The sequence below is a fragment of the Canis lupus genome, chromosome 21, assembly GCF_003254725.2.
Source record: "Canis lupus dingo isolate Sandy chromosome 21, ASM325472v2, whole genome shotgun sequence".
In the NCBI taxonomy this organism is placed as follows: domain Eukaryota; kingdom Metazoa; phylum Chordata; class Mammalia; order Carnivora; family Canidae; genus Canis; species Canis lupus.
The window spans coordinates 33,409,374-33,422,257 of NC_064263.1; the positions used below are offsets into that span (position 1 = coordinate 33,409,374).

Genomic DNA, 12,884 nt, shown 5'->3' on the forward strand with positions numbered 1-12,884 from the left:
TAACAATGAGCATGCAGGAGGCCCTTCTCTCCTGGACTTACAGTTGGGAAGAGGCCCCTGGCCCTTGTGCTGATAACATGAAGGGTATTATGTTGGTGTTGCTGAGTTACCATTCTAGAACTGTTCAATGGGCCCTTCAAGTAACTTCTTGCTCCTACCCATATTTTTCTCCATCTCTCCTACCATCTAACCCTTAAACATACCATCTTCATATGTAATTATCACCATTTATACAAACTTTTCCATACGTGTTGAATTATTCCCACAATAATAAATCATGAAATATGTAGGAGTTGCTTTGTTACCAAGTTTAACTTGATTACAACACTAAACTATTCATTTATTTTATATTTATACCAAGATTCTTACAAAAAAGGATTGGAATTGAAGAAGAACACAAGGCATTTATAAATAACCACGGTATAGATAATAACAGTTAACTGGAAAATCTTTCTTACAGTTGAATACTGTAATAAATACTGAATTTATTTTGGACCAAAAAAAAAAAAAAAACACAATTCAAACAAATTTGCATCAGTCAAGAAACATCTGAATGGTGATAGGTGATTCAAATAAAGATTATAAAAGAGAAGAGGTTATAATTATAGATTTGGCAAAAGGTTAAAAAAGGAAGTATATGGTATATTAAGGAAGTATATTTTTATGTTAGAACCAAAGTAATTTCCAGTTGGATAAAAATTGAAAGGTTTTTTTTTCTTTAAAGATTTATTTATTCATTTGAGAAAGAGAATGTCTCCTGGTGCAAGAGCACGCACATATGAGTGGGGGGAGGGGCAGTGGGCGAGGGAGAGAATCCCCACTGAGCAGGCAAACTCCATCCTCCTGGGATCATCACCTGAACCAAAGGCAGTTGCTTAACCAACTGAGCCACCCAGGCACCCCAAACTGATGGATTTAAAAGGAACAATCTTCAGATCTGTCACCTGGAAATAACTTTATTCACTACCAAATACAACATCCAGATTTTGGATTCTCTTATGTTCCTTAAACAGAAACCAAGGCTTTTTGAAGCACAGTCAATTCCATGTCTTAGAGCGGGGGAAAATCAGGAGAGGCTTGTCACGTCTAAGAAAAGGATGCTTCCAAAAATATTTGAAATCGTGCTAATTGCACAATGAAGCCATAGAGGGATCCCACTGGCCATGTCATGATTCTTTTGAGCGTCAAAGAGAACAATAATTACAGTTAATGATTATATATATATATATATTTAAATATTTTATTTATTTATTCATGAGAGACACAGAGAGAGGGAGAGACACAGGCAGAGGGAGAAGCAGGCTCCCAGGAGGGAGCCCAATGCGCGACTCGATCCTGCGACTCTGGGATCACGCCATGAGCGGAAGACAGAGGCTCAATTGCTGAGCTACCTGGGCATTCCTAATGATTACATGTGTAAAACTCCATGAATCAAAGTGAGAAGTTTAAAAGAAGTAAGTATTTAAAAAGTAACTCGAGAGCAGTCCGGGTGGCCCAGTGGTTTAGCGCCGCCTTCAGCCCAGAGCGTGATCCTGGAGTCCCGGGATCGCGTCCCACATCGGGCTCCCAGCATGGAGCCTGCTTCTTCCTCTGCTCGTGTCTCTGCCTCTCTCTGTGTCTGTCATGGATAAATAAAAAAATAAAAATAAAAAGTAACTCTAATATAAAAGCAGGAGATATATACATAATAAAATGTATTGGCATCCCTGGGTAGCGCAGCGGTTTAGCGCCTGCCTTCGGCCCAGGGTGTGATCCTGGAGTCCTGGGATCGAATCCCACATCGGGCTACCTGCAGGGAGCCTGCTTCTCTCTCTGCCTATGTCTCTGCCTCTCTCTCTGTGTGTGTGTCTCTCATGAATAAATAAAATAAAATCTTAAAAAAAAGTATTAAAATTTTTATCAATTTTTAAAGTAGATGTTAATATTTTTGGCTGTTTTGTCTCTTCTGTTATGTATATTCTGCATATAAAATATAAATAGGTATTTCTGTGTAATGAGGGAAGAGTGTATGCAGTGAACTGTGAGGAGGCCAAAAGTTACGAAAAAAAGCAGAAATTGTACTAAGAACAGGAAAAAAAAAGATTAACTTCATGGTCACATAATTACCAAGTTAAAAAAAAGGGGGGGGGGGTGTCCAAGATGGTGCTTTAATCAAATATCAGAAAGAAGTTTATGATTCCATAAACTCAGTCCTTTGCTTCCCAGGAGGTAAAACCTTTGGATGACTCTACTAACATATTGAAAGTTAGATCCCGGAAAAATGGGGAAAGATTGGAAATATAGGAAGGAGCAAGAGGAATGAGCAGGTCTGGAATGGTAACTAAGTAACACCCACATGGTTCCCTTCAAGTCACCAGCAGAAGGGGCAGAGCTTCCTCCTAACCATGAGTCTATGTGGCGAAGGGTTACCTGCAAGCTCACTGTTGGATTCCCAGCACCTGGCACAATCCCTGGTACAGAGAAGGTACTCAATGCTTATTTGTGGAGGAAAAAAATAAGAAGGAAAGGAAGGCACAGAGGAAGAAAGGAAAGGAGTGAAAAATAAAGATGTGGTTTGTTTTCTTTTTCTTTCTTTCTTTCTTTCTTTCTTTCTTTCTTTCTTTCTTTCTCTCTCTCTCTCTCTCTCTCCCTCCCTCCCTCCCTCCCTCCCTCTCTCTCTCTTTTCCTTTCTTTCTTTCTTTCTTTCTTTCTTTCTTTCTTTCTTTCTGTCTTCTTTTTCTTTCTCTTTTTTCTTGGATATTGCTGGTTTTCTCCCTATCTTTACCAAGGTATAATTGACAAATAAAAATTGTATAGGGATCCCTGGGTGGCACAGCGGTTTGGTGCCTGCCTTTGGCCCAGGGCGCGATCCTGGAGACCGGGGATCGAATCCCACGTCGGGCTCCCGGTGCATGGAGCCTGCTTCTCCCTCAGCCTATGTCTCTGCCTCTCTCTCTCTCTCTATGACTATCATAAATAAATAAAAATTGAAAAAAAATATTTTAAAAACATTGTATATATTTAAGGTATATGACTCTATGTTCTGATATACACATTATTTATTTATTTATTTATTTATTTATAAGATTTTTTTTAAAGATTTTATTTATTTATTCATGACAGACACAGACACACACACACACACACACAGAGGCAGAGACACAGGCAGAGGGAGAAGCAGGCTCCATGCAGGGAGCCCAACGTGGGACTCGATCCCGGGGTCTCCAGGATCAGGCCCTGGGCTGAAGGTTAAACCACTGAGCCACCCGGGGCCACCCCTACACAATTTAAAAAATAATTGTCAGGGGCATCTGGCTGGCTCAGTCAGAAGAGCATGTGATTGTTGATTTTGGGGTCATGGATTTGAGTCCCATGTTAGGTGTAGAGATTACTTAAATAAATAAATTTAAAAAATACACTAAAAAAAATTGCCACAGTCGAGCTAATAAACATGCACGTCATCTCACCTTGCTACCTTTTTCTTTTCTTTTTTTTTTTTTTTGGTGTTGAGAACATTTAAGATCTACCCTTTTATCAAATTTCAAGTGTACAATACAGTATTATAAACTATATTCACATTGCTATACAGTTGATCTCCAGAACTTATTTACCTTGTAAAACTTTGTACCCTTTGACCAACGTCTCCCTATTTCCTCCTTCCCCCAATCCTTGGCAACCACCATTCTACTCTCCACTTCTATGAGTTTGACTTATATTAGATTCACATATAAGCGAGATCATGTAGTATTTGTCCTTTTGTGTCTGGCTTAGTTCAGTTAGTATAATGTCTTCCAGTTTCACCCATGTTGTCACAAATGTCAAGATTTCCTTCTTTGCAAAGGCTGAATAATATTCCATTATTTATATATATATATTTCCCCATTAAATATAGTCTTATATATACACACATATATATAGTTATAGATACATATAATATATAATACACACACACATTTTCTTTATCCATTCACCTGTCAATGGACTTAGGGAGTTTTAGGTTGTTTCCCTAGTGTGTCTGCTGTCAACAATGCTGCAATGAACATGGAAATACAGGTATCTCTCCAAGATACTGATTTCATTTCCTTTGGATGTATACTCAGAGTGAGATTGCTGGATTATAAGATGATTCTATTTTTAATTTTTTGAAGAAATTCCAAACTTTTTCATAATGGTTATACCAGAAAAAAGATTTTTGATGTCTCTCCCAGAAGGAGAAGATGGATGGAAAGTGATGTCCTCTTCTCTACTACTCTCTTCATCAGTTTCCTGTGTGCAGTCTGAGGGCCTAAATTGTTCTGTCCTTGCTGAGAGTCAGTAAAGGGGAAGAAGAAAGAAGGATATTCAACCTGAAACTGAACTACAACTAGGACATCATTGTTTGGCTTGTCCTAGTTCCCAGAATTTCTAGGTATGCATGGCTTTTGAGTTAGAAGTTTCCAGCAGATTCAAACCTGGATGCCCCCTATTAAAAATGAGGGGTAGAGGCTCCTGGGTGGCCCAGTCAGTTAAGTGTCCGACTCTTGATCTCAGCTCAGGTACTGATCTCAGGGTCATGAGTTCAAGCCTGTGTTGGGCTCCATGACCAATGTGGAGCCTACTTAAAGGACAAATAAAGTAAAATAAAAAATAAGGGGATCCCTGGGTGGAGCAGTGGTTTGGCGCCTGCCTTTGGCCCAAGGCGCAATCCTGGAGACCCGGGATCGAGTCCCACATCGGGCTCCCAGTACATGGAGCCTGCTTCTCCCTCTGCCTGTGTCTCTGCCTCTCTCTCTCTCTCTCTCTCTCTCTGTGGCTATCATAAATAAATTAAAAAATTAAAAAAAAATAGGGGGTGGGAAGGAGGGAACCACAGTTCACTGAAATAGGAATTCAGAGGGGCTTTATAGCTGCTTTCAACTCTCTCCTCTCCTTCTCTTCCTCAAGCTGAAGTAATTAGCCAGGGTGGTTACATACAACTGAAGTTTTCTTTACCATTCCCAAGTAGACTGAAAGTTTATCCATTGTAGATTAATTTACACTTAGAGATTAACACTCAATAACTGGCTAAAGGTAGAGAAGCATTGGTCATTCAAACCCAAATGTGGATCGATTTAACTTAGATTGCTTTCCTACTCTCAGAAGAAGAGGAGTTTTGATGGAGAGGGTGGAGGGAAAGGATCAAGAATTAACTCAAGGATGAGGGACACTCTGAAGGGAGAGTGGAGCTGGTTAGGGAGGCTTTGGACCTCTCTAGCTGCATTTTCTTAGCCCTTTTAAAAGGATTCCTCTTCAAACCACTCCTTAAATTTTGGTGTTCCCTGGGCTCTAGACCCTTGTCTGATCTTCTACTTCTTCTGTCTGTTCTCTTCCACTCATCTACTTGTATTGTATATCTGGGCTGGATATCACCCATAAGCCCTCAGATCACACCCTTGCTATTGACCATAGGAACCATGTACAAATCAAGCACTGCTTCAGGCTCTGCCTCCTACCTTTGTGTTTGGAGCTTTGGTTTGGCTGCTCTCCCTGATTTCTACCCCACTGCTTTTATACCAAATTCCCCTACTCTCTGTCGAGTCATTTTACCAGAAGTGAAATCTAGTAGATTTTTACTCATTTGGAAGCTTTTGTATTCAGTATCATCTAAAAAAAAAAAAAAAAAAAAATCTCTTGGGTCATTTTTCTGACTGCAAAGACCAAGGTGTCTTAGCCTATGTTTCTGAAACCAATTCTGATGTGTAGTTTTTTTCCCCCTACACCAAGCAATTCTCCAACACCAGCTGGTGTCAGTTCTACATGGTCTTCTGGTAGACAGCATCAGATGCCACAGGTTAAGGGTTCAGTCCCACAAGTCAGATGCTAATCACCAGTCCAAGCACAAGTTATTACCAGTGCTTCTGACAGACTAGCTGGAAATCAGAGGTTCCTACACGCCTCTTCCTTGGGTCCAATTGCTTTGCTAGAGTGGCTCACATAACTCATGAAACCAGTTTATTTACTAGATTACTGGCATATTACAAAAGATTTTAAGGAATGTGAATGAACAGCCGTATGAAGAGATACATAGGGAGAAGTCTTATACACAGAAGCTTCTGTTTCTCTGGAGTTTGGGGCCTTGCATGTGGGCGTGTTCTGGTTCACCAACCCAAAAACTCTTCAAACCTTGTCTTTTGGGCTTTTATGGAGGATTCATTACATAGACATGAATTATTAAATCATTGGCCATTGGAGATAGATTAAATCTCCAGCACTTCTCCTCTCCCTAGGAGGTTCCAACCTTCTAATGGTACGGTTGGCTCCCTAGCCTTAGGTGCTCTCCAAAAGTTCATTAACATGACAAAAACAATTTAATCACACTCATCACTTAGGAAATTCATGGGTTTTAGGAGTTCTGTGTCAGGGATTGGATGAAGACCAAATACAGTTGACCCTTGTACAACACAGCTCTGAACGGCATGGGTCCACTTACACGTGGATACTTTTTGTTTTTTTTTTTAAACATTTAAAAAAATTCTTTATTTATTTATGATAGTCACAGAGAGAGAGACAGAGACATAGGCAGAGGGAGAAGCAGGCTCCATGCACCGGGAGCCCGATGTGGGATTCGATCCTGGGTCTCCAGGATCGCGCCCTGGGCCAAAGGCAGGCACTAAACCGCTGCGCCACCCAGGGATCCCGTGGATATTTTTTTGATACTGTAGGTACTAGAAATGTATTTTCTTTTCCTTATGACTTTCTTAATAACATTTTCTTTTCTTTAGCTTACTTTATTGTGAGAATTCAGTATATAATACGTATACAAAATATATGTCCACTGTTTACGTTATTGGTAAGGCTTCCAGTCAACAGTAGGCTATTGGCAGTCATATTTTGAGAAGGTCAAACACGGGATCCCTGGGTGGCTCAGCAGTTTAGCGCCTGCCTTTGGCTCAGGGCGTGATCCTGGAGCCCTGGGGTTGAGTCCCACATAGGGCTCCCTGCGGGAAGCCTGCTTCTTCCTCTGCCTGTGTCTCTGCCTCTCTCTCTTTGTCTCTCATGAATAAATAAATAAAACCTTTAAAAAAAAAAAAAGAAAGTCAAACTCTATGTGGATTTTCAGCTGTAAGGTGGTCGAGGCCCCTACTCCCCCACATTGTTCAAGGATCAGCTATGTACATATTTCTTTTTATTTTTTAAGATTTTACTTATTTATTTGAGAGAGAGTGAGAGAGGGAGAAAGAAGACAGAAGGAGAGGGAGAGGGAGAAGTAGACTCCCCGCTGAGCAAAGACTACCCCCCCCCCAACTCAGGGCTATATCCCAGGACTCTCTGAGATCATGACCTGAGATAAAGGCAGATGCTTAACCCACTGAGCTACCTAGGCACCCTTAGCCAAAATACCATTCTATATTCCTCCTTCTCCTTCATCTCCCACAGGCTTATTTATTTATTTATGTAGGCTTTTATACTTCTGCACATTCAGCTACCTCTTTCTGGAATGCCCTTCCTTCTCCTCTCCAGCTGTCTATCAATTTTTATTAATTTTCAAGACTCAATCTCCACCTTTGAGAAGCCTACCCTTATCCCTATCCTCAGTGGGTAATGTTGACATTGATATTCATGCAGTCAGTGGGTCAGTAGAGCTGGTTTTGGTCTCAGTAGAAGATCATGAAATCAGGATATTCTATAGAACACTGGGCTCAGCCTAAACTCCGGCTACTGTTGTCTGAGATGCTTTAAGAATTAGTCCTGTCACATAGGTCTGATCATTAAAAGATCAAATTTTGCTGCTTTTGCACCTTGAGCAAAAGACCCAACCCTAAAGCCTTAGAGGTTTCAGTCCTTATTGGCATCAGAACTCTATTATTATAATCTCCTTCTTGTTCGTCATTACTGCCCCTCCCATTTGGATAGGCTTTCATGATTATGGGTGCTTTCACAGATGGTATCTTATTTGTTCCTTACAATAACTCACTCCTGTGAGGCAGAGAGGGTTATTGTTTTTCCTAGTTGACTGCAATTTCCTCTAGCTCTTTGGATGTGGAGTGGGCCTGACTCCCTGGGGTGCTACTTAAATTCTGGGACCAGTTTATGAAATTTCCCAGAAAGCTTCCCCTCGTCCCCAAAAGAGCTGCGGGTGTAATGGCAGTAATGAAGATGCTATCAGCAGCTGAGTGGGCAGGGGCTGGACACCACTCCCACATCTGCAGCTTCAGGCACAGTCGTTCAGCATTTCTGCTTCTTGCTGCTAGATTGTGCCACTGATTATAGAGCAGTTTCAGAGCCTGAGAAAGATAAGAGCTCTACAGACTTGACAGGCCTAGGTCTCCTGCCTGTATAGCCTCAGATGCTAACCTGTCCAATTTCTTCTCATATCTCTGCTCTTGTCATTGTTCTCTACATTCCACACTAGTGGAGTTGGGGTTGCTTGGGGTTCTTGACTAAACCATGCTTTGTCTAGACTGTTTTCTGTGTGGAAGTTTCTTCTCTCACTTTTGCTCAGTTAGCTGCGACTCAGCCTCATCGTCACTCCTCTTTTGCAGCCTTCCCTGTTCTCAAGAGAGCAGCATATTCACCTGTACACATACTTTCCCTTTGTAACCCTTAGCAGAAAAAACACAGGATGGTCTGGAATGCAGTCCAAGGGGAGGGAGTGCCATTTGTTTGCAACACTTAGAAGCCACAAGTATTAGCTATAATTAAGCTAGTCCTGAATAAAAGAACAAAGTCTCTCTAGCCAAAAGTATTTGAAAAGCTTTCAAGTCCTTTATCTACACCTTTCAAATGCTATGGAGCTATAAAGTCTTCCATGAGATTTGTTAGAATGCCCCTTTTCTCACCGATTGCCTTCACATACTAGAGCAGCTTTTCCTTTCTTCTCAACAACTATGGTTGAGTTGTGGCTCCTCCCCACTCCTGCCCTCGCCCCCACCACCGATTTTGCACTGTGATCTTCTTTTCCTCCTTTTTTTCTTCCTAATTCTCCATGACAAAAAGAGTTTAAGAACTAGTCTGGGAAGGTAGGAATCTCCTGGAAGGCAGGGGAGGGGAAGAATGTGTAGGCCAGACCAGAATCTTCTCTGGTGGGCAGGGGAAGGAAACATTATGTTGGGAACATTATCTTTTCACTGTTGTTCAGTTATCTAATGCTATATAACAAACCACTCAAAACATAGTGGCATGAAACAACTATCATTTCATTTTGGTCATGATTCAGTGGATCAGAAGTTTGGGCAGGGCAAAGAAAGGACGGTTTGTCTTTGCTTTCCAATGTCTGGGGCCTCAGCTGTGTTGACCCCAAAATGGCTGGAGATGGCAGGGACAGCTTGACTGGGGTCGTATGTCTGGGTTCTTTTCCATGTAGTATCTGCTGGGACTAGAATGTCTATGATGGTTCCTTCTTTCATATAGCTAATGTCTAGGCTGGTATGGTTGAAACAGCTGGGATCTTGCCAGCATTGTTTTCTCTTTTAAGCGACTCTTCCATGTGGCCTTAGCTTCTCACAGCATGGCAGCAAGGTTCCAAGAGGCAGCATTCCAAGAGTAAGAATTCCAAGAAATCCAGGTGAAAGCCAGGTTTTTTGTGACCTGGTTCAGAAGTCCCAGGCTTTTACTTCTGCCACATTCTGTTGATCAAACAAGCCACTCAGTCCAGCTCATATCCGAGGGGAGGGGAATTAGATTTACCTCTTCATATTTAGAACACTTTGGACCCATAGAGAAAGAGTTAATTGGTGCCATCTTGGAGACCATCCACCATAGTCCTCGCTTCATCCCAGCCACTACGATTCATGTCCCTTTCATGGAATCGCCTTGAAGTCCAAGATTGCCTCAAAGTCAGGTCTAGGTGTATGAGGTTCCTTGACTGGAGCTCTTCTTCATCTGAAGAACTGTGAATTAAAGAGACAAGTGTGTCCCACACCTGCTACTGAAAAATATGGGATAATGCTTCTTTTTTCTTTTTTTTTTTTTTGAGCTAATGTTTATTATTGTTTGAAGCTAAATTTAGGGTTAACTGGTTACACAGTAATAGATAACTAATATAATCTGTCAAGTTCCAAAACAGTCTTTTCATGACATCATTCTGCTTTAAAATTTGTTTGGATTATGAGAATTGAGATTGAGGAAGAAATGGGAATTTGGGTCCTAGTTATGTGAATATATATATATATAGCTTTGAAATACCTGTTTGGTGCTAACAGATACTGAGAGAACCATCTAGTGGTTAAGCTGAATCCTGAGAATTAGGAGGGTTTCATTTTTTTGTCACTTCCCCGGGGAAAGCTGAGTTGGCATTCAGAAATTAAAGGTTGAATCATGTTTTTCCTTACAGGCAGATTTGGACTGGAGTTGGGGAGGGTAAATGATAAAAGTGATACTAGCATGTCAAGAAAAGTGGTAAAGTGGGGTAGGGCCTCAAGGTTCCTCACAGCGAGGCACCAGCAGTCTCTCCTCTTCCACCCCTCTAGGCTATCTTTTCCTCTGGCCCGCTAAATTCCCTTTAGTCTCTAGCTCATTGAGCACTTCTTTCCTTTTCTGCTTTTTCCCACCTCCCCTTCCTAATGATGACCTTTCCCTTCTTTATAAGGTGCATATGTGTGCATTCAGGAACATAATAGAGGAAAACAAAACCAAACTCGAAATGAGAATGATCTTTTGAAAAGTCTTGGTATTTGTTCTTCTGTCCATGTTGTCCAGATTTAGTCTTGGATTGGAGAGGCAAGGCACTGACTGTGCCTGGTGACTTCATCGGTTTGGAGTCAGCCAGCAATCCTTATTATCCTAGGATGTGAACACTGAGAAGAACCCCTGCAGAACATCTGGTGCAACGTGTTCATCTATATGTGAAGAATCTGAAGCCCCCAAAGCTCAGGTGACCACACTTAACAGATACTAATTAAACATCTACGATGAAGAGGACGCCTTCATAGGCTTGGATGTGTTCTTTTAAATGGTCCACCCATTCTGACTAGTAAAATAGGTGGAGTGATTTGCTGGGACTCTCTCATTAACTATTGTGCAAGCACAGAAACACCAGGAACAGCACACTGACCAGCGGCAAACCCTTAAGTTGTGTACTGACCCTCGAGAGCTGAGGGTTAGGAAGCAAAGCATGCCTGACTCTGTGGCTTCTAAACCAACCTTAACCCTCGGCTCCAGGCCCCCCACAGCCCAAAGAAACGTGTGAAAAATGAATAAAACCCTTCCCTCCGAAGTCCCTCCTGCCTCCCCTCCCCCTCCCCCGGCTGGGATCAGCGCTGGCCTTGGAGCCCCTGCTCGGGGACTTTTCAGTTCTCCTCAGACACTGGCGCGTCCGCGGGACACACGCGGGGCTTTTTTTTTTTTTTTTTTCTTACTGCGAGGCGCGGGCTGCGGGCTGCTCACCCCGACTCTCGTATTTTAACTCGGAATGAGGGTCTTGCTCGGTGGGCACGCAAGCCCCGAAGCAGGCCCGAGGCGGCCTGGGGAACCCGAGCGACCTGCGGGGTGGTGCTCCGCCGGCAAGAGCGCGGGGAAGGCCCGCACTCCTCCCCGCGGGGTGGGAAGCCCCGTCCGCCCGGTGCGCCCGCTCGGCCCGCTCCGCGCCTGGCTCCCGGCGGACGCCGAGGGGGCGGGGCCTGGCGGGGGCGGGGCCTGGCGGGGGCGGGGCCTGCGCGGTCAGGTGACTGAAGAGCGGGCGGCCGTGGCTGCGGCGGCGGAGGGGCGTCAGACTCGCCCGAGGGTCGGCGAGGCGGGCTGGCAGTCGGGGGAGCCACGCGGCGGCTATGGGGGGCTTGAAGGACGAGCTGCTCAAGGGCATCTGGCACGCCTTCACCGCGCTCGACCTGGACCACAGCGGCAAGGTCTCTAAGTCCCAGCTCAAGGTGGGCACCCCGCCCGGGTCCGGTCCCCCTCCGACCCTCCCGCGTGCGCTCTCCCCCCCCCCCCCCCCCGCCCCCCGCCAGGTGGAAGCCGGCCCCGGCGGGCGGCACCCCAGGAAGGGGCGGGCAGGAATGCGGCCGGGCGGCCTGCTCCGCGCTGAGGGGCCAGAGACCGGGATTCGGTGGTTCAGCCTCCCTGCTGCCTTCGGGCGGTGCCCTCGGGCGGGTGGGTAGGCCCTTCGGGGCCCCTCGTGAGCGGTGGGGGGCGGGGCGGGGGGGTGTGTTAGGCGGGGATGGGGTCTGAGGAGCCGGGCTCCTGTTGGCGAAGGGAGGGGGGCAGAAAGTCGCAGAGTCGGAGCGGCGGTGGGAAGCTGGCTTAGGCAGCACGCCCGGAGTACCGTCGCCCTCTGGAAGAGGAAGGGACTTGCCCAAGATCACTGGGGCACAGCCTTGTGCCGAGCGCGCGCTCCACAGCCGGGCGGCCCCGAAACGGCCAGCTGCGGCCGAGGCAGCCTGGCTGTTCAGAGGAGGGAGAAGTGCCCAGAGCCTGGCCTCCAGCCGCTTCCTCCTTTGGGGGCTTTGGTGGTGGGAGACGCTCTCTGACTTGTGAGAAAGACCTCCCGGCCCAGGGGCTTCAGGTCAGTCTCGCGTGTGCTGTGTCCCGCAGGGACCTTCGTTCCCGGTGAGGAGCCCCGATCTCTCTGCCAGAGGCTTTATTGTGACTGCCAAAGACCCCAATTGAGAGTATAGGGTATAAATAAAGGAATGCTTGTAAATTGAGTAACCCCAAGCCGGGAAAGTGGCACTTAGCCAGGAGAAATTGGCAGCTTCTTGAAAGTATAAAATATAGAAACAGACAAGAAGAGCCATTCACAGGCATTTTCTAATATCCACATTTTGGATCTGAATGTCTGGTTTTCTTAGCCTCTTCTGAGAATGAGTTTCTGAAGATTGGGTTTGCTTTGTTTATTTTGTGCAGTAATCAGGAGGTTTTTATGAGTAGTGGCTTTGATGCCAGTAGGATTTAGCATTTGCTTTTCTCCTTCCCCATCTTCCTTTCACACTCCTCCCTTCTCATTCATAAAA

The 12,884-nt window shown here is 44.7% G+C and overlaps 1 protein-coding gene across 1 annotated transcript in view; it reads left to right on the plus strand.

Moving 5' to 3' along the window:
- Positions 1 to 11,602: 11,602 nt before the first annotated feature.
- SWAP70 (switching B cell complex subunit SWAP70) overlaps positions 11,603 to 12,884 on the plus strand; it is a 75,289-nt gene continuing 74,007 nt past the window's right edge. Inside the window, exon 1 of the mRNA XM_025459453.3 lies at positions 11,603 to 11,801. Coding sequence (XP_025315238.1) covers positions 11,703 to 11,801 — 99 coding nt within the window. The 5' untranslated portion in view covers positions 11,603 to 11,702. The remainder of the gene's footprint in view (positions 11,802 to 12,884) is intronic.